We start from the raw sequence: 27,804 nt of genomic DNA on the forward strand, positions 1-27,804 counted from the left end.
TATTCATTTGTGTGTTATATGTAGTTCCATTATGTAAATGAAAAAAAAAAAACAAACAAATTATATTTATTCAATATGATAATTACACGTAGTCAAGTATATGTGTGCAAGAGAAATGGCTTAACTGGGCGCTATAAATAATAATAATAATTAAAAAAAAAATATATTTAAATATATAATTTTGTGTTCCTTTTGTAACATTTAGATATTTTAATGCAGAGACCTTTAAAGCTCGTTGTAAGCATATATTAAAAGGGGCAGATAAGCGAAATTAAATACAATATGACATTCTTCAAAACTCATCCACGCACAAACACACGCACACACACGCACACACACAAACAAGCTTAAGTATCACACTCACACTCTTACATAACTAAGTGGCTTATATGGTTACGATATGCTAGACACACTCCTCCACGTAGGTAGCCGGAAAGATGCCAATTTGATTGCGCAATGCGCCCAGCCACCAGCCGTCGTCCTGTTTGGCATGTACCTCGATAACATCGCCAGGACTCAGCTCCAATTCGTCGTAGAGTTTTGGTGTGTAGCTGTAGAGCGCCTTGCAGCGTCCGAGCACCTGACACTGTCCGCCATCTTTGGAGCTGACGCTGGTGAAATTGCTATTGGCGCCTTGGGAGCTCATGGATGAGCTTTGCACCTCCTGCGCATTTTGATAGAAATTCTGTGTTGTTAGCGGCTCAGCCTCATCCTCGTCCTGCGAACTAAACTCATCAAAGTCAGAGTCCTGCTGATTGGAGCCACCATCTGCCTGGCCGCGATCCCCATTCGTTTGGCCAGCGGACAGCGTTTTCGACTTGGCCGCTGTCGCCGTCGCCGTCGCCGCCAGCGATGCATTGGTTGTGGAGATTATCTTTGGTTGGCTGGTAAAGGTTTCAATATTGCTCTTGCTGCGATTGAAGTGCTTCAGCAGCGCCGATGTGGGCGCAGCCACCACGCTTATGTTTGCACAGGAGCTGTTCGTCTGACTCTGCAATTGCGAATAGTCATCCTCATCATCCGCGATGGCATCGCTATTATCCTGCGACAGCAACGTACTCGTATTCTGTGTCTTATCATTGTTCTTCATCCAGTTGGGCACCTTGAGAATGCTCTGCTGCAGGCCCGTGCGATCCCGTGTGATCTGCGGAATAGGCATAACTGGTTATAATTGTTGTTTCGATAAAGATCGTGGGCATATATGTATCTGTACCTGTATATGCTGCGCCAGCGGATGTGTTGTGCGCGGCTTGTGGTCCAGCTCGAGCAGCGCCGAGTGCAGCTTCAGACGTGCGCCCTCCAAATAAGTCAGCATGGAGCGAATCTGCAGAAGAGATCAAAGTGACAAGTTAAATCTATTCAATTCTTCGGCTAAAGCTATGAAAACGTACATGGTATAGCTTATCGGTAATGTTCTGATGCTCCTGGTTGTTGAGCGACTGTGATAGGCCGCGCAGGCCATCTCTGGAGCGTCGCTCCCGTTCCAAATCTGTTTTGACCAGCTGCAGCAGCTTGATCAGCGAGTGCTTGCGCCGCTCACGGTTCATGGCCAGCGTGGTGTGCTCGCAATAGAAGTCGGGCAGTAGCTGCTCGCTGGGACCCTCGGAATTGCGGCGTATATTGCGCACCACCTGCATATCCTTGGCCACATTGCAGGCATCCAGCTGCTGCTGCAGACTGTTGGTTAGGCTGCCCAAAATGGGATTCATATCGCTGATAAGGCGCGCATATTGCTGCACAAAGTTATGCATGTTGCCCACACGGTGCTGCTCGCTGCTTTGCAACTGGGAGGAGCCGCGCAGCACGGCCATTTCCCAGTCGACACGGGCACGCTCGGCGCGCACGCACAGCGTATAGTATTCAACGTCCGCCCGTTTGACCGCCTCCTCGGCCTTCTTGCGCTTGTTGTCCAGCTTGACGCAGTCTTTTTCGGCCGACTTGAGCTCCTTCTCGGCGGCCACCTTGTTGGGCCCCTGATGTAGCAGCGCTATCGATGGCGATTTCTGTATGCGCACGTCCAGCATCGCATCCTGCAGCTTCTCGTTCTCCCTAGCGGCCGTGTGCGAGGCCTTCTTGGCCTTTGCCTCGCTCACGCGCCACTCGCTCAGCACACGGGCCGCTTTGTCCACATTGCTTTCGACCTGGATTCAAATATACATATATGTTCGTTTAGGATCGCACTCGATTCGCATGGGCTGCACTAACTTACCACCTTGCGGGTCTTGTGATGATTATCCACGACCGTCTTGAGCGGCTTGACAAGCTCATCGGTCAGCGAGGCAGCCAGCTGGCGATGGATGTCGCTGCGACTTTCCATTTCTGTAGCAACACCACGCCAGGCATCTGCCACACTTCCGGGCACCTCCCGGCCAGCTTTATTCAGTTTATTGGCCAACTTCGAGAGCGACTTGGAGTAGATCAGCTCCGAGTCGGCACTAGATGATTGTCAGAAAACAGATAATTAATAATCAGCAATATTTAAAAATATACCATAAATTTGATTCTGATCTAGAATATGAATATTTTATGGTTAAGGTCATGTCTCTTTCTGCACAAGACTAGGCTTATAATTCTCACATAGGTATAGCTTCAGGCTGAGGACAAGGCGCCGCAAATCTAACTCTAGTTAGCTTCTTAGGCAGGTTCTAGAAATAGCTACACAAGTTTATATCCCTTGAAGCTTGAAGATTTAATCTTCTGTGTGCGAGATGCTAATGTAGCTAGAGCCTACAGACTTGGAGCAAATGGATAGATCTTAACAGAGATCTTATTCATTTGCACTAAATCAGTATAGTATACGAGAGCCCTCGACTGCGACTACCTTGTTTACCCGAACCAAACCTCTCCATGTTTGGACTTATTTTATTGGGCTCTAGGCATAATCCTGGCTAACACTAGGGAGACTTACCGCTCTTGGAGAACAAATATAAGCTCTTTGCTGAAGTCGCCGCCCTGTTTAACATAGCGTCTGAGTTCCTCGAAGCCGTTTTGTCCCTATCGGGGAGAAAGAGAGAGAGAGAGAGAAATGTTAAAAGAGATCACAAGCATCGGGTGCACATATGAACGTGGTATATGCGGATTGGGACCAAACAATGCTCCAGCCTCGTCTGTACCTCATCTTTGAAGCGTTTGGAGTGCGGCGACAGATCCTCATCACTGGGTTGTTGGGACAGTGAAGGTTCGTACTCGGTGCGATCGGTGACATCCTCGCAGCTTTCGGTCATATCCCGATCCCGATCGCGATCGCGATCCCGACTGCGGTCTGGCGACATTGACTGGCGGCTGGCATTGCCGGTAGACTGATTAAGATTGGTTTTAGATTGTGCCACACGTTTCAGTGGCGTTTGCTGGCGCACTGCTTCCTTCAGCTTGGTGCTCTCCTCGCCGAGCCAGTGCTTCATGCCGTGCCAGCCCTTGCGTAGCTTCTCCTTGTTGTGATTAAAGTTGATCAGACGCTGGTTCTTATTCTTGAGCAGTGTGATGCGACGCTCGCTGGGACGCAGCTGATCCCGATGCGTGCAGTACTCCAGATCGATTTCCCGGTTGAAATCTTCCGTCTCGTTGATCTGCCTGGTTATCTCCTGCAGCTCATCAATGGACACAAACAGATTTTGGGCATTCAGGCTCTGATAGCTAACCGACTTGAGATCGTAGTCAAACTCCTCGTTGATGCTGACCTGGCTGTGGCTTCGATGGCTTCTGCTCCTGCTCCTGCTTCTACTTCTGCTGCTGCGACAGCTGGTCAGGCTCTGCTTGGAGCTATGCTTCGATGGCATCAGCTGAAAGGAGTCGATGCTCTTGAAGCACTGCTGCTGCGCCAAAAAGCCACAAATGATGTGTGCGCTCGGATCGGATTCTTGATTGTCCTGCTGGCCACGTTGGGGTGTGCTATGATGGTTTTCCTTGTTGTCGCTGGCCGCCAAGCTCAGCTCACTTGTGCCGTACAGCTCTGGCAGCTCGGGCAGGTTTAGACCCAGCTGAGGCGGTGCCGTCATGTTCATGTCCAGCGTCATCGATGGCGACTTGTGTAGATAGACCTTCAGCTCGGATCGATGTAGATTCTGCACGGATTGCGACTGTTGTTGGCGGGCAATGCGTGGCCGTCGCATTGGCGGCTCCACACCCAGCTGCGGGAGCGGGAGTGCGGGTGGTGGTGGCGGTGGCGTCGGTGGCGGGGATAGCATTCGGTCGGGTTGATGCGTTGGCGTCTCAAAATGCTCCGTTTCCGGATCGGCGCTGGTCGGCTGCTCGATTTGCGGCGTGCCACAAGCATCCACGAACTCTTCCTCATCGGAGCTGCGCGGCGTTAGGGTGCGGACTATCGAGGATGTCTTCGCAATGCCGCCCCCAATCTGTTTGAGACGCGCCTCCGTCACACCAAAGCGATCTGTGTCCAGTGTTGTGGTCGATATCAGAATGGGCGCACCAATCTCTAGCCGATGGTCTTCGGAATTGCTGCCGGTCATATTGTAGCTGCCCGTGGCCAGCTTGCTGGGTGAGCCGGAGCGATCCTTGCCGGCAACCCCGCCCGACAGAGTCATGCTGCCCAAATGGCGACGGCTGAGCTTATGCCCGAGCACCGAGTAACGTTTGATGCGGGTGAGGAATCCTTTGCCGCTGCTCCCATTATTATTGTTAATGTTGTTATTGTTGTTGTTGTTGCTAATGCTGTTATTGTTGTCGGCGACGGCAGCGCTTGAAGGAATTTCAGCAACAGCCGCATTGTCCTTGCCGCCCAATTTGAATTTATGCGCGCGCAAATGGTTCATCGTTCTACGCGAATTATTTTAATAAAAATTTGATTAGCTTTTTGATTTCAATTCGATTCGATCTGCGTGAATCTCACATACGTTCACATACGTTCACGTTCACATTCACATCGCGTGCGTGCGCACTGCAAATTGTCCAAAAACTGAGTGGATAACGCAACTAGAACAGGCGACAAGTGCATAAGCAAGCGACAACAAGGAGAAGTGGAGAAGTGCCGGGGCAGAAGGAAGCCAAAGCAGAAGAATAAACACGAAAGAAGGCTGTTCATGTTCTTGTTCTTTTTGGTGTTGTGTTGTGTTGGCATGTTCGGTTGACCTTAACTGCAGCACGACTGCTGTACACCCTATGTGCGCTGACAATTCGATATTGTGTGCAATATTATATGTAAGTATTCAATATATTTGTACACATTTTGATGTAAATCAAGCATGAACACTTCTTATATCAAGTCGGATTAAAGTACAGTTAACTATTAGTCTTAATTAGCAAAATTGGTGCATGAGCACAGGCCGTCAACTAATATGCTCGTCGATACCCTAAGTCCACAAAACATAAAAAGCAGACAACGCTAGGCCGACGCTCACCTACATACGCATCGCAAACGCACACACACATAACATAACAGAATTTGTAAACGGGGGAATGGGCAAGCAGAGCATAAGAATCAGCTGCAGTCAAAAAGAGCAATAAACGAGAGGCGAACGCACGTTCTTATTTTTTCTAACAATCAAGTGTTGCATTATTTGACCCCTGCCAGTGCCTGTGAGACTTACATGCATATGTATGTATTCCTGCACATACATAAGTGTACACATATACATACAGCTCGGACATAGCGACCATCCGATTCGGACCCCCTATCAATGCTCTTTTGCTCCACTTTTAGTTCAGGTAAGATTACAAAATGGTTTGTTTATTGAACGGCAGCGATGAAGGCAACGACAACGTACAGCAAAAGAGTGCATTAGAAATTGGCGGGGAGGGGAAGCAACAAGAATAGGCAGACGAAGACTGAAGATAAACACTGACGTGCGTTTGTTATATCAAGAATCGCCGCGTTGGCATCGAATTGACAGCGAGTGCCTGCCCTCAGCGACGCGTCGTCGGTATGTCTCTGCTTTGCGCCTTGTGCATCGACATACGTCAAAATCATATATACACAACCACACATACGCATAAACACACATCAATACGCACACATATGTACATAATATGTTTTGTGCTTCTGATTTTAGCTTTTCATACCCTACACTCATAATACGGATTAAAATGTGAATAATTAAGATGGTCGACAATATAAAAATGTTGGAGGAAATATCAAAAATTAATAAATGCACAAGCCTATGTGGACAGAAATATTTATATATGTATCCAGGTAAGTGCCTGTTCTTGTATTTATATATATGTATGTATCTGATTAATAGAACTGCGTACTATGACACCTTTGGTCGGGTACAGGGTATATTATGGTCCAGCACTCTTAACTAGAGAATTCTTATTTGTTTTCTGTGCCATTTTCGTTCCATTGCTTTTGCTTGCAATCGTGTCGGTAATTATAGAAATCATTTATTTATGAACTATTTACTTTTGAGTTAGGCGAAGATGATTGTTTCGAATTCAATTGTGACTTGGGCGACTGAGGAATGCTCTGCAGTGCAGCTATGAGGGAAAATGATTATGATCTATAATATGAATAACTGTTAACTGTTACTTAAAAGAATAGGATGTATAACATAGGCTCCATGGCTGCCGTGACTAACCCAACACGCCCCTTAATCAGAGAGGTCTGTTTTATAAATTGCAATACAATGCACTGAGAAAAGTTAAGAGAGAAAAAGTAAGGACAGTGATAAACAATATAAAAATAAAAATATTAAATATTGTGACTAGCTAAAACAGTTTTAATTTTGAGCGAAGATAGGTAAATATTTTGCTCACTAATGCGTTTTTCTCAGTGTTTTTTTGTACGTGTACTTAAAGCACAAGCATATGTTCAGTTGTAGGCGCTGAGGGAGGGGCTTTAAAAGCTTTTGCTGCCGTTTGACGAAGCTGCGTTCTGGTTGTTGTTGTTGTTAATATGAAAACAGATAGGCACTTACAAAAGAAGGGACGTTCGTACATATGTATGCATGTATGTATGTATGTATGCATGCATGCATGTATGCATGTATGTATGCATGTATGCATGTATGCATGTATGTATGCATGTATGCATGTATGTATGCATGTATGCATGTATGCATGTGTGTAGGCTTGTCATTGATGTAACTGTTTTGCGCTGTAAGATAATATTGGTATAAGGTTCAGGCTAGGGTTCGGGTTCGGGTTTGTCTGGTTATTAATTGCGCTCTGCTTGTAACAGTTTACGCTTTGCCTTTTCTATTCCGATGCCAACAAGCGAAACCGTAGTAAGTAAAACAATTTAATTACATTTTGCGAATTGTTGCTGTTGTTGTTAAAGTTAATGTTGTTGTTGCTGTTGTTGTTGTGTTTGCCTTTGCATTGTTGTTAAAGCAGCTAATTGCATTTGTAGTTTGCAACGAAAACACGTCAGCATGCGCTTGTTAAGAGTAGTCGACGGGTAGCTACCCTGTACACATAGAAATCGATTTCGACCCACATACAAATACACTTAACCAAAAACGCTTAATTTTGATTTTAAGAATCTGAGAAACCGTCGTTCATCAATGTTAAAAACTAGGCCAAGCCATTGAGTTTGGTAAACATATCACTGAAAGTAGCAAGGCGGAAAGTTCGTCTGGCAGCTATATAGATGACATCGAGGTCCGATCCGGACGACTCCGACATATTTGCTGCGGCAAAAAGATGGCTCAGTGCCAAGTTTCATTGAGATATATATGTGTGCGCTATATTAGACATCATTTGTACTATAATATATTCCATTCGAATTGTCAATCTTTAAAGTTGGCTGAGCTTTATTTAGAAGAGATACTTAAACGAAAATATTACCCCATGTAGACTGAAAATTGCAAACGATGGAGCAGTTTTTTTCTAAAACAAAACAGAATAATGCAACTCAGTTGTTACCCGATTTCGAAAATATATGGTATATAGAGTGGACAAATATTTTAAATCCATTAACTGAACCTATTTTTAAAATGAAATAGACAGCCATAGCGATTTCTGTGAATGGGTACTAATGTGGTATATCGTACTTCTGATGGGAGCCGGACAAATCGGTACATATGTATGTATATCTCTCACATTCCTGGAGCTAGGGTGACCATATATGGCATAAGTACTACTGACATGCTTTTCTAAAGATAAATGACAAATCGCAAGTCAATAACTCTGAGAGAACCTGGCCCGTTTAAAGCTATTCAAATCTAATAAATTTAAGGCAGTTGATGCTGCTGTCATATCTATAATACCCTTCTTAGACATTTGATAGAGATCATGCGGCTGCGCTAGAAAACAATGTGTAATAAACAGAGAGCAGAGCTTGCGGCACGTATCATGCTAATGGAGTGCAACTTGAACTGGAGTGTGACAAGTCAAGCAACAATTCAGCTAATGAACGTGGGGAGCGACTTAGTTCCAGCATCAGACTCGAGACTCGAGTCTCGGCCTTAGCCTTAGCCAACAAGCCGAAGGGCCACTTGAGAGTACTCCATGCACCATGCACCAAGCCTGCACGTTGCAGCCGTGCTCCGTGCACCACAGTGGCAGAGGCTAATTGCAAAGGGCGCGCCGAGCGGCCGCAGCAGGCGAAACCTGCCATTATGTGGGGCCGTTGCATGGAGCTGGGCTTTAAAGTCAAATAACATAAATTATGGCCAGACGGATACAAAAAAAAAAATCAACTGAAAACAATCAGTAAAGACGCGGCGAGCCGCAGGCTATGCCAGGTTATAAATAGCCCCGATTGCAATTGCATCCAGCGGCAAGAGCACCTACAACAACAACAACAACAACAGCAGCTGCTGCTGCTGCCAATTGAAAATCCTTTGGACTGTGCGTGCAGCGGCATCCTTATTTTTTCATCTTGCGCTCAATTCATTGCCCATTATGGCAATTTATATTTAATAAATAGGCGAAAAATGCAATGGCCATATTTTGTGATCAGAGCCAAGGCCAAGGTCATAGCCGCTGTCAAGGTTACAGTCGCAGCCTCCGCCTCAGCCTCGCCACATGCAGCGCACTTACATGTTTATGTTATGTAAATGGGCTGGATACAGTTGAGTGCGTGCACTGTTAGTTAACAGCAGGCCGCGTGTATTTATGTGATTGTGAGAGTTTAACGCTCTGTTAGTTATGCGCTCATGGTTCTGGTTAGTTTAACGCTCAGTTTTGGCTGTCTGTTAGTGTAAAAATTGGATTTACCATTGATCATTTGTTGAGGCCCGCAATTTTGGCAACCGTTTAAATTTGGATAAGAAAATTTCAGAAACTTTTGAATTTCAAGCAACATAATATGGGTATATAAAAAATAATATAAAAACTGATGTTCAACATCAAAGCAACACATACTGACAAAACAATTCCGACTGCTATGATAAAGTTCAGCTAACTATGCAATAACCTAAAGTGATCAATGCACTAATGATTTCTTTTTACAACGAGCACATTAAGAGCACAATTTCTTGAGGTTTATTTCCAGAACTAGATCTCGTTCACATTGCGATCATTAAAAAACGGTGCGCCGAGTGAACACGCCCCAGTTCGCATTTAGATATTTTTGTCTGTTAAGTATGCAACAATCAGCTATTATTTAAGTCCCATCTAACGATGGGATGTGTCTTCTGGGCAAACGGAATGCGCCTCGACTCGCGCGTATGTCATTCCAGAGTTATGTAAATGTTCTTGTGTTGCAACAAGTGCCATGGCTACAAAAATAAATCCAGCCAATTCCGAACTATTGATATTGCGTGTTGCCGTTAAATTCTTGTGAAAAATCTTTGAAACTCTATACATTAACTAATAGAAAATGTGTAATTAAATCTTACAGCTTATATCTAACTATACACAAACATGAGTTTGCAATGTATTTCGTGTTATATAAACGTTATAGTTATATAATAAGCGGTCGCCAGGCAAAGTACACGTTTATTTGCCGCAGAGCTCGAGAACACACAAACGATTCTTACTCGTACAACTCCAGAGCTTAATTTCCCATACAAACCTTTTCGGTTCGTCACAGCCCGGTGTCGCTAGATTATGAGGTGCATTTATCTCGTTTAGTGTCGAGTATAATAAACAAATTGTTGGCCCATTAGCACCCGTTGCCAAAATCGAGAGCGGCAACAAATATACATACATACACATGTATCTATATATTATATATAAAAGCTGCTTGTGTTGGCTGATGACTGACTGACTGACTGCCTTACTGACGGACTGATGGACAGACAGGCTGGCTGACTGATTGACTGACTGACTGACTGGCTAACTTACTGATTGACTGACTGACTGACTGATGGATTGACTGACCGACATACTAGTTGGCTGACTGACGGACTGATGGACAGACTGATTGGCTGACTGATCGACTAACTGTCCTACTGATTGACTGATGGATTGACTGACCAACTGCCCAACTTACTGATTGCCTGACTGACAGACTGATGGACAGACAGACTGGCTGACTCGCTGATCGACTGACTCTCCCACTGTTTGATTGACTGACTGATGGATTGACTGACTGATGGACAGACAGACTGCCTGACTGACTGACTGACTCACTCCATACATACTAACTATATACATATATCAAATAATTATAAATATATTTAGCATAGTGAGCATAGGAAAAAAGTGAAAAAAATTGTTTAAAATGTTAAGGGGGAAAAAATGGACCCGGACAAAGCCGGGCTATGCCCGCTTGCTTATATATACATATATACATATACATATATAAATTTGAATATTTGTGCATAGCATAATGAGCATTGAGCCGAGCAAAGCCGGGCTATCCCCCGCCTATAAACACAGCAGATACCATAGAGCTGCCAACCTAGGCCAGTTTGAATGATTCCCCTATATGGTCCTTCTGTTTGCGAGTGGTTCGGTCTGCGGCGCTTTCTGTTTCACTTAAACAAATATTTTTGCAAGTTATCTCGAAATGTTGCGCCAAATGCAAAAGGTCGGGCGGGGCGGCGACAATGTGAAATGTTCCCTTAATGAGGCATTTAATTGTTAAATTGTTGTTTTTTCCTCTTCTTCTTCTTCTTCTTCTTTCTGTATTTGTATTATTTGCGCAATGTGATAATAATAGGTGTAGAAAATGTGTTCCTATGATTAAGAATTAGACAAGAGTCTGGCTTTCACATACGAAAGCCTACGTGGCTTACATTCCGTTGACTATCGGTACACCTAGCTAATTATATTGTTCTACAAAGAAAAGCATCACGTTTCTGACCAGGCATAGAATCAGATATATATACCAATTGACTGAATGAACTGTCGAATCATTCATGGCCAACATCTTTTGCAGCTGTACATAGACTAAAGACTTGTTTTGTACATCATTTAAGTTCTCTGGGTAATGATATAGCACTTGATATAGTACCAGGCATAGAATCAGAAATATATACCAATTAAGTATATTTATATATCTGAGAGAAAAGTAAACTTTTAGCAAAACTGAATGAACTTTCGAATCATTCATGGCCAACATCTTTTGCAGCTGTACATAGACTAAATACTTGTTTTGTACATCATTTAAGTTATCTGGGTAATGATATAGCACTTGGCATGGACCCGATAATAGGAACAGCTCCCATAGGCTGGCATAAATGTACTTGCTTGTTTAAGACAACTGATTAAATCGCCAGATAACGACTGCGAGCCAGATTGCCAGTTTTTATCTTTACCTGGCAGCTGTGCAAAAATATGTATCCAGAGAGTTTAGTCACCTAGTAAGTTATGTACTTAGTATCACATGTTCGAGTGGAATTACTTCTCGTTCCGGAAACGTTGCCAGGCAAATGTTCAATTAAACCATGAGCTTTCAGGCAATCAAAGTGTGTGCTGCAGTTGCAACTGGCCCCTGAGATCAGTTAAGATTGTTTTCAGATTGTGACATACATAAGTTAAAGCATTCACCATTTAACATAATTAACCTCGTGTGCGACTCGTACAACGGGAACTAACTGCAGGGGTCTTCGTTCAATAATTTTGTAAAGTTTAAATAATGTAAACCTTTCCCCGCTCCCCCCCCCCCCCCCCCCCCCCCCACTACACCAAACCCCACCCGACAAAGTGTCATTGACATCTGTGCTGGCTAAAGCTGTACAAGTGCGCACAGCAAGCGGCAAGTGTCAGCGACATATGCTAAACAAAAGCTGCTTGCATTTCGATAATAAGGGTCGAGTAGGGTTGCCACCTCTGCGGTGGTTCGAAGTCGAACCGGTTTAAGCCATAAACCGGATAATTTGGTTAGGGCCCAGCTGAAGCTGGGCCTAAATCGCACCGCATTGTTCCAAATGATAATAGAGAAGACAAGAAGGGAGTTGTCACTTCTACTGGCCCGGGCTTAAAACCGGTTCAAAGCCTAACCGGTTCAAAGCCTAACCGGTTCAAAGCCTAACCGGTTTAAGCCATAAGCCGGATAATTTGGATAAAGCACAGCCTAAGCTGGGCCTAATTCGCACTGCATTGTTCTAAATGATCAAATTTGCAAGTGTTATTGCAAAATTAATGAATTTGACGGATTTTTGTTATACAATACAATACAAATATGTTAAATATACTAAATTCAAAACGTGGCTAGATAGATGATAGATGATAGATGTCAAAAATCAGATGCACGAACCAAAATTTGAGGCGAGGCATTGGTTCGAGTCATTAGCTGAACCAGCGACTTCTTTTTCAAAGGTTGACAGTCAGCCCCTCCCGCTCTCTCTGTCTCTCTGCCTTGGCTGACAGTCTGTTTTATTAAATGGGCAGCACTGGCTGCAGTTTTATTTTCATTCGAATTTCATATTCCGGCCTATGCTCTTTATCGAACCATTGGAATGTTGCGAGTTGTTGTTGCTGTTGCTGTTGTTGTTTTTGCTGGTCTTTTGTTCTATTAGTTGTCTGATGGAGAACTATGTTGGATTTATGTGGTTGTCACTAATGTGGCCAGTTCTCTCATTTGTTGTTCTTTAGAGAATTAAAGAGACGCCTAATTAACAATGCCAGGTCTTGTCCGAAAGAATTAACTAACGGCTAAACAAATTGATGAATACTATGTGGAAGGGCATCCAGCGTTTATGTTAATGAGGTCGGTCGACAGGGAGCCGAACGCGTGAAAAGATCGCCATAAGATTTAAAAAACAAAAATAAAACTATCTGTAGACAGACTATACTATGTTATTGTTCGCATGATATTGTGTTCTATTTTAGCCGAAACTGAAATAAAATAATTGGCACAATTTCAAGAACCCAACAACAGTGGCAGAAATGTTTAGAATTTTCATTTGGAAAAGTTTCGCTCATTAAATGCAGTTTGCTGCCAAAAAAAAAAAAATATATAAATAAAAGAAAGAAGAGAACAAATCTAGAAATACACAAATTGCAGTGCGTAATGAGCCAAATTATAAATAAAGATACACAAATTACGTGCAAAGATACATGTGTGGGCAGAATGTATCTTTTTGTGCAGCTTGTAATTTGTCACACGTCCGACCAACATTGGCGCATATCTCAAGCTCAAGTTTGATTTTGTCACATGCCACAAAAGATGCGGCCGAAGGTCGCAGAAGACAAGCGTTCAAATGCGGCATTTATGGGCTGTCCAAAGAGCTCTGCACATGTTTTCGTTTGATTTGTAGATACAGGTGTTCTTGTAACTGCAACCTGCTGTCGCACCAGATAAAACAGACTGGCCTACAGCGCGCAGTGCCATCAGCTTTTACTTTTGCAAATTGCCACATGTTTCTGGCTTGTTGTCGCTTTTCATTTTGAAAATTCACGCATTTTGCGAGCTGTCACAAATCGACGCAAATCAATCAACAATTAAGAACAACAAATTGATTACAAATGTAGATCGCATTGCTGTTGTTCTGTTGTTGTTTTCTCACACATTTGACACCGCACAAACAGGTAAAAACAACAACAACAAAAAAAAAATAAATACAATAAATAAACCTCACGCGCCCACTTTCCACATTAATTTACGCGTGTGCGTTATGTAAAGGCAAATTGCCGAAAATCTACGAGATTTTAATTAGGTGAACGCAAAATTAACGTCGAAGACGACGACGACGACGGCGACGACGGCGACGGCGCTGTTGAAGCAGATGGCGGCATTTACTGCGCCCCTCGCGGCTGCGACTGCGGCTCCCAGCTTAATTTAGAACAACGGGCTACGAAAATACATCAACTACGTCGACGCGACGTCAACGACGCACAACGGCAGACTAAGCGCAGCCGGCTGAAGCAGCAGCACATCAGCAGCAGCAGCCGCAGCGGCAGCAGCAGCGGCGACGACGACGGCGGCAGCGCGAATCGCAAACAGAACCAATGAGAACGATTCGAACGAAACGGGCACGACTATACAGATACCCGATCCCGTGCAACGACTGCATGAACTCACGAGCATCAACGCTTCCCGTTTCTAAAATAGACTATGTCCAAAAAAAAAAATGAAAAAAGATTACGCAGAGCTAAATGGCTGTAGAGCTTTCAATGTGTTAGCATAAATGGCACCTGTGATCGGTTCTCAATCGAACCGGTTCAGTTTTTTTGAACCTTTAACCAAAGCAGTTGCTCACAAAATAGCCAAATCGACAACAGACAAATGAATTGATTCGAAATAGAAAACATATTTTTTTCAAAAGTCTATTGATTCGAAAGAAAAAAAAGTTTAATGCTTAAATTTATTCCAAACATTTTTATAAATTTAATGTGTGTCAAATTATTTATACAAAACGAACGATATAAAAGAGCATATTTTCCTTCTTGTAAACTTGACATGGGTTTGAACCGTGAACTGCGACGACGACGACTTCTGTTTTTTTGTTTTTGTGAAGTTTGATAATTGTAAATATGGTCTACGAACCAGGAGTTACAGGAGATACGGTCAAAGTTTGTAGTTTTCTAAATAACATCGCAATTTTTTACACTTTCGACACTTATTTCTGGGTTTTCTAACACTGGTAAAACTCAATAGACTCAAATTCCCATTTATCTGATTTAGTGTTTAACAATGCCTAACACATCTCGACAACTGATTTTTGAAAGCCTAGCATACCCGATTGCCGCTTACGGGTGCGGGTATGCTGCACAACGCGAAACTGAGTGCCTCCAACTGGAGAGCCGCATAAGCGTGGAGCGCACAAAAGAGCGCGGAGTGCGAAGCGCAAGCGCAAGCGCATCATGCCGGCTGCTGCTGCGTCTTAACGAGACGACGCGACGCAAGAGAGCTAACGTCGACGGCGATGCTGACGCTGGCGCTGGTGCTGCCGCTGCACCTGCTGCGATATTGTTATTGTTATTGTTGTTGTTGTTGCTGTTGTTGTTGTCAACGCGTAGGCCAAATATTTGGAAGAGACTGCAGTCTTACGGTACCAGCATCTGTTGTCGCAGCATGCAAAGCGGTATTCGCTGATTGGGTCTGCGCACATGTACCGTTTGCGCACAGTGTGGCCAAAGTTGAAGGTGAATTTGAAAATGTTGCCTATTGATTGCAATCTGATAAATATTTTAATATTCATTTGAGCATGTGTTTAACCTATTAAATAGTTTATCTATATACATATAAATGACGGCTACATTTTATTGCTTTTGAAATGTTTATTTTATGTGAACGCGTAACAAATTGTTGTAAATTTCATCTATACATTATGATATTATCAAGTATAACAACTTTAGTATTACTTATAAGTATGCTTAGTTAAAGATAAAAGCAATACAAACAATAGTTGAATATAGTAACAGCAACAAAATCTACTTTACAATTCATATAAATAGTTGCGTTAACTTTTTCGCAGCTTTTCTAGAGCCTGGCACCACTGTGCATTAGCTGCTACAATAATTTAACCAGCTAAATGCACGTGCTGCTGCTGCCGCTGCCGCCGCTGCGGTTGACAATTACCGGTATTATGGGCAATGTCAGTTGCAGTTGCATAACCGCTGCAAATTTATGCGGCTTAGCAGCAGCCGCAGCAGTCGCAGCAGCCGCAGCAGCATGCATATGCATGTGTGTGTGTGCATGCATAACTATTTGCATTAACATTCAGCGCGTGATTAACACAGACAGCGCAGTTCACACGACGACGCTGGCGTCGGCTGCGACGCCGACAGCGGGCTGCTGCACTTGTTGCTTGACCGAGATTCGCAGGGTTCTTGCACAAGCTAACTGCAGCAGCAGCAGCAGCAACAACAACAACAACAGCTGCGTCTCTCCATAAACAAAAACATCTCCAACAGATGTGACAATAATGCTCGAAAAGCCGTTGATCGTGTTTTTTTCATTCTTGTTTTTTATTGTTCTTTTTGGCGATTTTTTTTTTTTTTTTATATTTTATTTGTTTTTTTTTTTTAGCAACATTTCATTGTGACTTGTATTTTTTGGCATTTATGTGGCAATCAGTTGATTATCAGTAAAAAAAAAACAAAAAAAAAATACTTAATTAGACATTGCAACTTACTTGGCCGGCGCATTGTTTGGTCTGACTGGAAGTTGGAATTGTTTTGAGGCTTACCTGAAAACATAAAGAAATCAATTTAATAAGTTAGTTAATGCTTAATATAATTAATGGACATGCGAGCGGCTTAATTAGTCAATGATAATATTAAAACCAACACCAAAAACCGAAAACCAGATATTGCTATCATTTATATCGATGTTCCATGTGTAGGTCTAATGAGTCCCAACATTGGCTTACTTTACGTTTATTAAAATATATTTCAGTTTATAGTTGTATCATAAATGGTTCGTGTATATACTACATAAATGGTTCTTGAAATAGACATTTCCCACATTTACACCAAAACAACCTATTTTTCTATAATATTAATTATTAAATAGATTTATTTTTTTTTGGTACGGTATGCGCTTTTTATAAAAAATATTATTAATTTTCTAATAGCGCAGCTTTCTTAGATCTTGTCTCAAAATATTGCAAGATATTCAAGCTTCTCAACATTACCAAATATTAATATATAAAACTAGAATTCCAATTCGAAAAATGATTAGCAATTCGATTTTCTTGAAACAGATCAACCATCATATCCTTGATCCTCCTTGTTGAAGAATTTTATGATCTCTGTCTGAAAACGTAAAAGTTTTCAAGTAGGATACCAAGCAATAAAAAAGGAACCAGAGTCAAGTTTAGAATAGGAGAGTTAGATGGATGAGATCAGGTTCGTTCTTTGCACCAAAAACAAAACTAAATAAACCAGTTGTTGAGTGTTATTCTTTTTGCTGCCAGTTTTGTAATCTGGTAAAGAGCTGCAACTAGTTATTTGGTCACCTTTTTATGGGCCCATTATTTAGCTAGACACTAACCCAAAAACCTTTCATGGCCTTGTTGCGTTGCTGTCCTTTCTTTTTAGCGAGTTTTGTATATATTTCTAATATATTATCTGCAGCTCGATTTATAAAATGGAAAGGTCGCCCAAACAAAAAATTGAAACTCAAGAATGAAACTAAAATTAACGCACGTTAAGGAACTAATTTAAATTACAAAACCCTCGATGGCATAATCAAAAATTTCAGCAATATTAGCTTTTAATTATAGTATTAATCAATTTCAGCTAATCAATATATATTTTGATTAATTCATTATGTTGTTAACGAGCGAAATACAATAACTATCTTTGGCTTTCATTTGAACGCATTGCTAGCGCCATCTGTGGGCTGGTAGAGCGTTCACGAGAAGCTTGCACTGAAAGCTCGAGCTGTTGCTTTGTTGTTGCTGCCAAGCTTTAAGCTAATTCAAGTTTTGCACCTGCGCAAACAGTTTAGTATTATTATTATTAGCAGCGATCCGAAGACCTTGCAAATTATTTACTTGCACAGGAAGAAGCAGAAGAAGGCCAAGGCATAAACAGGTAAAAGATCAGGTCTCTGTATGCATAGGTATAGGTATCTGTGTTAGTTAAAAGTCTGTTGTTGCTAGCTGTTGGCAGCAGCTTTTGAGTGTTCGAGTTGCTTATAAATAAGTTGCACTTACTTGCTAAATAGCCCAGACTGGGCTGCCAAACGAGTTTAACAATAATATATAATCACAAACACACACACAGTGAGAATGATGTGGTGCAGAGGGTGCGGGTGCGGGTGGGGGTGGGGGGCATGGGGGTGGTTGATGGCATGGCATGGGCAACACATAATAAAATTAATATCCATTAATTGACGCCAACGAGTAAATGTTCGATAAGTTGATTTGAGCTGAGCTGAGATGTTTGTTGTTGTACTTGTTGTACTTGTTGTTGTTGTTGTTGTCGTTGTGATTAGATGGCGGGCGTTGGATTGGTTGGTGGAACACGTATGAAAGCGACTGGGAGATGTTCGTGTTCAACGCTTACCTGCGCATTGCCCATTAGAGCATCCTCTTCAATTTCAGCCTGGACAAGTTCCTCAACATTGGCATATAATGCCTCCAACTGTTGTTGTGGTTGTTGCTGTTGTGGTTGTTGCTGTTGTGGTTGTTGTTGTTGTTCGTGTTGTTGTGTTTTTTGATCCTTCGGCTGTTGCTTCAGGTGCGCATTGAGATTTATCGCCGATTTGGATTTTCTTTTGGCATAGCGAGCGGAGCAGCGCAAGCTTTTAAGCACGCCGTACGAACGCGCGTTGGCGAGCTTTTATTAGAGAGAGAGAGAGAGAGAGAGATAGAGAGAGAGATAGAGAGAGAGAGAGAGAGAGAGAGAGAGAGAGAGAGAGAGAAAGATATAGGAATCAGGCGACAGGGGCAGGGGCAGGGGCAGTGGGGCGGCAAGTAGCAAAGGGCGTGAGCAGTTTTGCTAAATTTGAATATTATCTTCAACTTTATATAATATGCAGTAAATACATAAGCAATATATATATGTATATCTAAATAGGTAGATACATAGTTAAATTCTAAGGTGCAAATTGTGATGAGTTAATGCATTTATTTTTGTCGTGAGTATTAGTGCAGGTGCAGCAGTCAAATAGTTAGTGGGATTGTGGGAGGGATTGGGAGGCGTGCTGTCCACTTTCTATTGCCTACGTGCCGGCATGTGCCGTGTCCACAGCCAAGCGCTGTCCACGCTGGCCATGTCTATTTGGCCAAAACTATGGCTTTGCCAACTTCCGGAACAACAACAACGTCAACAACTAGCTGCCGTCTTGGGCCTGGCCAATGATGATTCAATGGGCTCCGCTTTCTATATATAGACACATGACCGATGTCGGCTGCGATTGCAAAATGTTGGCGCGCCGATAAAATCAATGAACTCAACAATTAGCAACAACAATTTGGCTTAGTTGAAGCAAGTCATTAGACTTGACTAACTGGCAACTGGTAGCGGGCAACTGGCAACAATGTTGCGCATACGCCGCGTGTGGCAACAATTAGGCGCCATCATTGCCGAAAGAAAGTTCATGTGGCAAGAACAGGCGGCAGGCAGACTGTGGTCTTTTGTCAAACAAGTCTAACCAGAACCATAATCAGAACCAGTCTCTGCATCCAATTCAGAACCAGACCGCAGTTTCAATTGCAGCCAGCAATTAGCGTGCCAACTATTCAATGCAAAACCTCGAGCCTCGTATGTCGAGCTGCAAGCCTCGGCTCTGAGCTCCCTGCACGTTGCTTCAAGTTGCGCAAATTGACGCCCTGTATATATAAAACAATAAAAATAAAAATAAAAAAAAACCCATTGACAAAATGACGCGGCAAACTTGTTAAGAATCGCTGCCATTTTCAAAAAGAGGGCTGCCGCAGCAATGGGCCATACATTTAAAAGAGCTTAGATCAGTATAGATAGTAAGAATCGCAATTGAACATAAATATTATATATAATAAGTAAAATATAGTAGAAAGCCATCCAAGGCAGAGTTTAGCTGAGCTTTAATCAAATTTTGTTAAGTCCTTTGTTTTTATTGCATAAATTTACCCCAAACACGCGAGCTATAATTATATGATATGAAACTTGAAACCACCCTCGCTGGCATTGTTGGAAGTGCAATTTTGTTTTACACTTCGCTGGGTATGCAATGTGCCTGTGAATGCGGCTCAATGAAATTGGCCAGGCGCGTCTCGGCCTGGTCGCGCGGGTGGAAGAGAGAGCAGGGACAAAAGTGCAGCGAAAAATGTTGGAAGTTGAACAAAGTTGAACGCAATCGAATAGCTGACTAATGAAATCAGCTCGATTTGTCATATTAGCGTTATCGTTTCTAACCAATTCAAAGTTCAGCAAACTGTCTGTGGCACAAGGAGAACTTCAGTCGACCATCAAAACGAGCTTGCGAGCTAATTTTCTGTCTAAATTTAGCGCAGATTTAAGAAACATTTAAAGCAAAATCCATAAATCGAAGCTTTTTCAATGGTAAAGCGCAGACAAAGTGGAAATAAAAGAATTTGAATGGAAGAAACAATCCGCTTCAGTTAAAACCAAACATGAAAATGAGTCGATATCAGGGCCTTTAGGGGCCAGAGACTTTCAGTTCGAAATGAAGATAGATCTAGTTTATTTCAAATGATCGAAAGCTCTTCGCGAGATCACGAGATGTACTCAAAAAGCTGATCTAACAATCGATTCGGAAGAAATGGTCAGTTCTTCCAAATCGAAAAGTATCGACATATACTCAAATAAGGCAAATCGGAAAATCGATATTTATCGATTATAAAAGAAATGGTCAGTTCTTTCAAGTTGAAAAGTATCGAGATTTACTTAAATAAGGCAAAAGTAAAAACCGATATTTATCGATTTTATGGAAATGGTCAGTTCTTCCAAATTGAAAAGTATCGAGATATACTCAAATGAGGCAAAACTGAAAAACGATATTTATCGATTATAAAAGAAGTGGTCAGTTCTTCCAAATCGATAAGTATCGATATATACTCAAATAAGGCAAAACGGAAAATCGATATTTATCGATTATAAAAGAAATTGTCTATTTGGAAAAGTATAGAAGAATCGATAAGTATCGAGATATACTTCAAACAGCTAATCCTCAAATCGATACCTATCGATTCTTAAGAAATGGCCTGTTCTTCTTTTTGAGTGTGAATCGCATCAAATTTAATATATTATCCGCAGACACAAATGAAATCATTTATGGGTTACAATGCCCCGTTCCCCTTGGTGGGCTGGGGAAGAAGGGGGCATTGATGCATTAGTTTGCCAACTTTTAAAATATCCACACATACATATGTAACTTTGCATAGATTCATACTTTTGCTGTATGCGAGATATCGCATAGGTAACAAAAATGTTGTCAAACTCTTATCAACACATTTCTACCGAAACGATCGATCAAAAAAAAATGAGTTATTTTAAGTACCAAAATATTATTTGGTGCATTGCCAAATTTGGGCGGGCATTTACTTAGTCGGTGGCAATCAAAGGAAAGCTTGACATGTGACAGCCTTGGATAAGCTTTGTCTGATATCCATAAGGGAATTGTGCCTAAGGACAATTCAATTGGGAATTGAAACAGAGACATTATTCATTTGCGCCCTGCAATGCCGGGCTATTTCGTCTAGTATAGCCTAAACAAACTATATTGTCTATATTTGTGTTGCCGTCAGGGAAATCGGGGCATGTCTGAGCACAAATGCGCAAATTCTTTGGCACAACAAACTCGTTGGCTGCGAGATATTGGCCTTTTTGGGCACCCTTCGTCAATTACCAACAATTGTTGGGCCATGTAGGTCAGTGACAGCTGCGACTGCGACTAACTAGCACAGCCACGCCCACCATATGAATTTTACAATTGCCTTGGCAATAAATATTTGATGAACTCGCGGCGAGTATGACAAATGCTCGTACTTAAAATATTTCGTTGATTATATGTTTACCTGTTTGCAATTGTTTATCAGGCGAGCTGTGAGCAACAATTAAAGTCATTCAGCAGTAAAAAACAACAACAAGAACAACAAGTGAATGACGCAAAGTAAATACGAATAACGTGAAGTGAGTGTGGGTTGAACAAAGCGAATCGTTTCTGAATAGAACCTGAGTGCTTCAAGGGATTCGAGCTGGTATTATTTAGAACTAAACGCGTGACGAATTGTTTATGTACCAAACTTTTCAAATAGAGTCAAGATTTCACACAATTCTTCACGCTAGAATATAATAACATCTATTAAGATATTGATGCAAGTAGAATATATTGAGGTGCTGTGCTGTTTCCATTCAGAATATGGAAACATATTTTCTTATTATTTTATTATTTATCAAATAAATAATCAAATAATTTTTGAAATTAAAAAAAAAAATATAATAAAAAAATAAAAAATATACATATTTATTTTCAATATTTATTGAAAATTCTCTGAAAATTCTTTTCTTAAATAATATATAAAAAATTTTAGCGTTTTTCCCGTTGAACAGACTTTGTTATAATAAATATTATAATTATGCATGTTATTATAATTAAATAACTGAAGGAAAATAATATATATATATATATATATATATAAAATATTTTTGCTTTTTCCTCATTAAGCAAACTTCTATATAGTTAATTTAATAATTATATATTACAGAAAATATTATCCAATTATGACATTTTTTTTTTGTAGAAACGAGTCACGAATATTTTCTACAATCTGTTGACAGTTTTTTGCAATGATGCAATATTTATTTTAACGATAATTTGCGTCAATTTCTTATATTTTTACGACCTTTTTTTTTAGCGAACTTTTTCTATTTATATTTTGAATAGATAGATGGTTAGATAGATAGATAATTCGAATTTAATAGAGTCGATTTATTTTGGCTAGCTTTGAGTGTTACGTGACACGCACGCAGTGCAACACGACACGCGCTCCTCTCTAGCACTTGATGTCTTATGGGAAATTTGAACAATTAAAATCGCAAGCTCATGAGGGTGGATTGATGAATTTCTAGTTAGAAATTTCTAAATCTCATTGCTTTTGTTGTTGTTGTTGCATTTAACGAGGTCAGCTTGAGACCAAGTCTGGGCACGTTTCTGTTACCATTTCGAACTGTTTGGGGTCTGTCTTGAAAATCAATTAACATTCAAGTTTCCACGGTCTCAGCTTTTGGGGCTCGCACTGGAGCTTGGCGCCGGAGCCGGAGCTGCAGCTGCTGTTGGGGCGCAATGAACGCGTATATGGGCCACTCGGCTGACCGTAGCATTGGACGTGACGCGGCTTCAACTGTCTTTTGGTCTGTTTTTCTTTTTTTTTTTTTATTTTTATTCATTTAGTTTTTGGCTTTTTGGTGTGCCCCCGTTTCAAGGTCGTCGCCACTCGCCGTGTTCGAGTGCATTTTGTTGGCCAACCGGGAACTGGAATTGCTTTTGGGCCAGATTTCCACATTGGCTTTTCCACTTAACTCAACTGTCAGCCATATCTTAGCTTGTCCTAACTGTAATTGTCGCTGTTGTCAGAGCGAACGACAGATAGCATAAGAAAACTTAAAATATATATAATATATACATATATCTTTGTATAATAAAAACTTATATTTAACACACGTTTGTGCCTTGTTGTTGTTGTTGTTGTTGAGTGTGCTAAGTTTTATATTTAATTTTGGTAATTTTTTTTTTTTTTTTGTTTGTCAGTTGCCTCGCTTCGCTTTGTTGTCGCCTGCCCTCTGGCCCTCCCCTCGCTAAGCTTTTCGCCATTTAATCTGTCATGGCACAACAACAACAACAACAACAACATGTATACATATATATAATTAAATAAATAAATGTATTAATAAACACACACAACGATCCATTTGGGCACTTTCACTGGCTAATTGTCGCAAAATTTCTTTGCTCTGGCAGCTTCCGACTGCACAACAAAATGCCAACAAGTACGGGCTATTGAAGAAATCTAACCAAAAGACTCGAATGAATGTGAATCCAAATATATATATACATAAATACAGCTATTATATGGAGATATTTCAATGACAGCCAACCTAATGCAGTAATATCTTTATGAAATCACGAAGATTTCTAAAAAGATGCTGGTTAAACAGCTTAGAGTTAAATGTTCTATCCCAAAGATTCTCAAATATGCAACAAGCTTTTCTGCTGAGTAGGAGTAGTTTTGTATATATATGCTAGCGGGCATTACCCGGCGTTGCTCGTGCCAAGTTTCCAGCCAAAAGCAAGCCCTTCGATTCCCACATCTCACCCAGAAACGGGTGCATTTACCGAAAAGTGTGAAAAGTTTCAATATATATATATATATATATATATGTCTTTCCTAAGCAGGGTTCACTTAAAACAATTGTTCAAAATGTTGAAATTCGCTTGTTTGCCATTTTTGGAGTTTAGTTATCGAAAAAAATCATGCGATTTTGTACAAAAATGCAATTACACTCAAAATAGTTAAAGCAATAATTAAGTCGTGGACATATTATACAATAATCTCAATAGTTCGGGAGATATTCAGTTTGCATGACAAGAAATTTACAAAAATCGGAACATTTTGAACAGAATAGTTGGATTTTAAAACATAAGCTTGACATGAATTTTGCAAGGGATTGTTCCAATGGAAGCTATGGGATATATCTAATGGATTGGGCCTTACAAACTCTTGAGAATCTATGCTCTCGATTCTATACTTCAATTAAAGTTCTGATTTTGGCAATTTTCACTTAAAGCTCAATCGCAATTTCCATTCGAGCCAAAGCGCTTTCTTCGTTTTGACTTGATCTTTAGACCAACTACTATTGAGGGGGGAGGGTTCATAATCGTTTCGTTGAAAGTGAATTTCGCCGAAATCGAAACCGCATTTCGCCAATCAATTTGCCAATCGCAGCCAATTACAGCGGCAAGTGCAATTGGTCTACTCATAAATTTGGCCGCGTCTCAAAGTACTCGCGACAAATGGAAATCCAAGCAGCAAATCAAATCTAATCAACATCCCAATTGAAGCCAATTGCGGCTGCTCCTCTTCCTCTGCCCACCTGCATGGCCCGGCCCACCTGCCGTGTGGTAATGGCAATGGCAATGGGATCGCCATCTGCATATCCGGTGGCCAAAGTAAAGTTTTTCCGCACTCGCTTTTTGCCAACATGCTTATTTGTGCGCGTTTTCTCTCTCTCTCTCTCTCCCTCCCTCTTGTAGTTGTTGTAGTTAATTTAAATATTTTCTTTACGAAACGAGTCTGGTAATTAAAAGTTCATTGTCGTGCTTGTTGTTGTTGTTGCTTTTTTAGTTACCCAGCAGCCGGGCGCATTATGTGGAAACGATTTTGCAACATGCCAAAAAAGATTTCAACAAAAAAAAAAAAAGAAAGAAAGATGAAAAAACAACAAACAGCAAATGGAAATCCAGCAAACCAGTTGAATAGGCTGCGGCCTGGGCAGGCAGGCGGGCAAAAAAAAAAAATAACGTCTTTCAGATACACACAACAGATTTTCCCACATGAAAATTATGACAAAATGTGCAGGAGGCGGCAACAGCGAGTCATCGAGCCGACGTCAACGTCAACGTCATCGTCGTCATGCGGCAGGAAGATCACGTACCAAGTTCCATGTGCATAGTGAAAGTTGAACCAGCTGCCCGGCTATGCTCGGCACGGCGCGGCACGGCGCGGCACGGCACGGCTTGGCTTGGCTTGGCTTAGCTTGGCTTGGCCATGGCCAGTTGGTAGTTGGTAGTTGGCCGTTGGCCGTTGCTTGGCTCGGCCAATGGCTGATGACAATTTGGCGTAATTGAACCTGGCGCGGCACCTGCAATAAAGATGCGCCGACATCTCAGTCACGACATTTGCGCAATCAATGCGGCCAGTTTGCTTGCAATTGCGGAATTGCTGCTCCCAGCGAGGGCGTTGTCAGACGTCTTATCAGTATATGCCCAAGCATTTAAATGGCCATAATGTGATTAGAGAGAGCGATAGAGACAGAGAGAGAGAGAGAGAGAGAGAGAGAGCGCGTCTTGCATAGAAAACAATCTTATTGCTTGCGCAGAACATTTCGCCTAGAAAGTGGCGCACAGTGGACAATAAGCACACATTTTCAACAAAAAATAGCCACAGTAAAAAACAAAAAGCAAAAAACAAGTACGCGTGCTGCGATAATGCAGCATACGAGGCGTACATAAACTAGATCTAGATTAGCAGACATCATGTAGTTTTTACTGGCTCAGCTGTGCTGAGATTTCACCTGAAAACGTTTTGTCGACACGCATTTATCGTTTAGCTCATCAGAAAATAAGCTAAAATAGGGAAAATGGGCTAAAAGCGAAACTACATAAGCTAAAGACCTGAAAAGTTCGTAATATATGTATGTTCCTCTGTACGCGTGCGCAGTGCGAGTTTATCATTTTCTGTCGATATCTCGTTCCATTTTTACAATATCGATAATTATCGAATTTGGTTTCTTGGGCATAACTTGAGAATTAACCGAGCTATATTAAATTTGGTATGTAGGCTCTGGTTTAGTATGCACAGCTTAAGAATATATTACTTTTTAGGGGTGTTAGGGTATTTCAGTCGGATACATTCGACTAGAGTACTTTAACTTGTTTTTCAGTAGTCTTACATAAACAAATCTATTTTGTGTTGAGCTATGAAAAGTATTTCCGCCCCACAACATATATGCATCTCCCCTTTAACCGATTGATATAAATATATAATTTTGCTCACATTCCACTCATTTTACACGCTTGTGGGCGAAATTCCTTAGACCCCACTCCGTGCAAATATGTGCACGAATAAGTTGTGGCAGCTATTATTATATTACTTCCGTCCCAAGGCTAATATCTTTCCCTTCACTTTTTCCTTGAGTTGAATAATGATATCGAAAAAAAAAAGTTTGCTTTACAGCGGTATTCCTTATAAAATAGCTTGATAAAATTGTATGCGTATATAAGCACAAAACAATTTTGTTCCCATTCCACTCATTTCTCACACATGTGGGTGAAATTCTGTGAATATGCATTCAATAAAACTTTTATGTTTTTGGTTTGATTATGAAACTTTTATTTTTCTGTACTTCAATTTGAAACACTAAAAAAGGTATTATACAATTTTATGTTACGCTAACCTGACCTTTAAGAAATTGATTTATACAAACATTTCTTAATTGAATGCAAAATTAAGCAATTAGTACTTGATTTATATAGATATAAATAAATATGCTGCCGCAACGCGAACTATGTTTATGCAGTGACACCTGAATTTATAATTAATTTGGTGTTTGCATATTTCAATATTGAAAAGTTTGTTTCAATTTCTTTGCAAACTAGGCCAGCCTTTGTGGCATAACTGAGGCTCTTGCCCCACTGTGCAGCGCTTAACGGCAAATTTCGAATGCGAATCAGAATACGAAAGGCACGCACAATTTGGCCCCAAAATGTTTTGGATAATAAATCATATTGTAGATCGTGGCAGCGGCATCTAACGCAATTTTCCATTCAGTTACAAGAGAGTGGAGGGGGGGGGGGGGGGGGGGGGGGGGGGGGGCAGAGTGGAACGGCAAATCGGGTCAGATGCAGTTGCGTGGGGGCCAATTGGCCAATTGGCCAATCGGGCCATAGATGGCAGCACAGGTTAATTAACGATTTGGACTAATTAAGTTGCGCATCTCTGTGACAAGGGACAGCAGCTAGACAAGGGGTGGGAGGGGGCACAGGGGGCAACTAACGATGTCGTCCATCGCATCCATGCACAAATTGTGCAAAGCCAAGAGGCCAAATGCTGTTGTTGTTGCTGTACGGGGTTAATTGTTGTTGGGCACATGGCAAAGTTAGTGTAACTAGTTAGTCGGTGGTTGGAAATATTTGGAGCTCAACTCACCCATGAATTATCTCGGAATTGTGACATATTTCGCGTGGACAGGGGCGGCCACTGCCTCCCAAATGTTATAGCAGCAGCTTGATGATGACTCTGTGTTGGTAGAGGACGGTATGAGTTTTTATTTTAGATCCAGCAGACAGATGTATATATATATATATAGAGAGAGATAGAGTATGTATATATGGCTAGGCTC

General features: G+C 41.4%; 1 protein-coding gene across 2 annotated transcripts; it reads right to left on the reverse strand.

The window, feature by feature from the left end:
- LOC115768697 (nostrin) lies at positions 1-27,696 on the reverse strand. Of its 2 annotated transcripts, none has more exons than XM_030713382.1 (7): positions 9,115-9,226; positions 3,114-4,773; positions 2,909-2,994; positions 2,210-2,435; positions 1,392-2,141; positions 1,214-1,324; positions 1-1,144 (listed from the first exon to the last, which is right to left on the reverse strand). In XM_030713382.1, the coding sequence occupies exons 2-7, from the start codon at positions 4,767-4,769 to the stop codon at positions 404-406; spliced, it is 3,570 nt and encodes a 1,189-aa protein (XP_030569242.1). In that variant the 5' UTR covers positions 4,770-4,773; positions 9,115-9,226; the 3' UTR covers positions 1-403. The 2 variants fall into 2 exon arrangements, with proteins under 2 accessions (XP_030569242.1, XP_030569243.1); XM_030713383.1 differs by lacking the exons at positions 3,114-4,773; positions 9,115-9,226 and adding exons at positions 18,247-18,519; positions 27,612-27,696 and having other exon boundaries at positions 2-1,144.
- Between the last annotated feature and the right edge of the window lie 108 nt (positions 27,697-27,804).

The sequence above is a fragment of the Drosophila novamexicana genome, unplaced genomic scaffold (assembly GCF_003285875.2).
Source record: "Drosophila novamexicana strain 15010-1031.04,08,12 unplaced genomic scaffold, DnovRS2.1 tig00001959-arrow-arrow-pilon, whole genome shotgun sequence".
NCBI lineage: Eukaryota > Metazoa > Arthropoda > Insecta > Diptera > Drosophilidae > Drosophila > Drosophila novamexicana.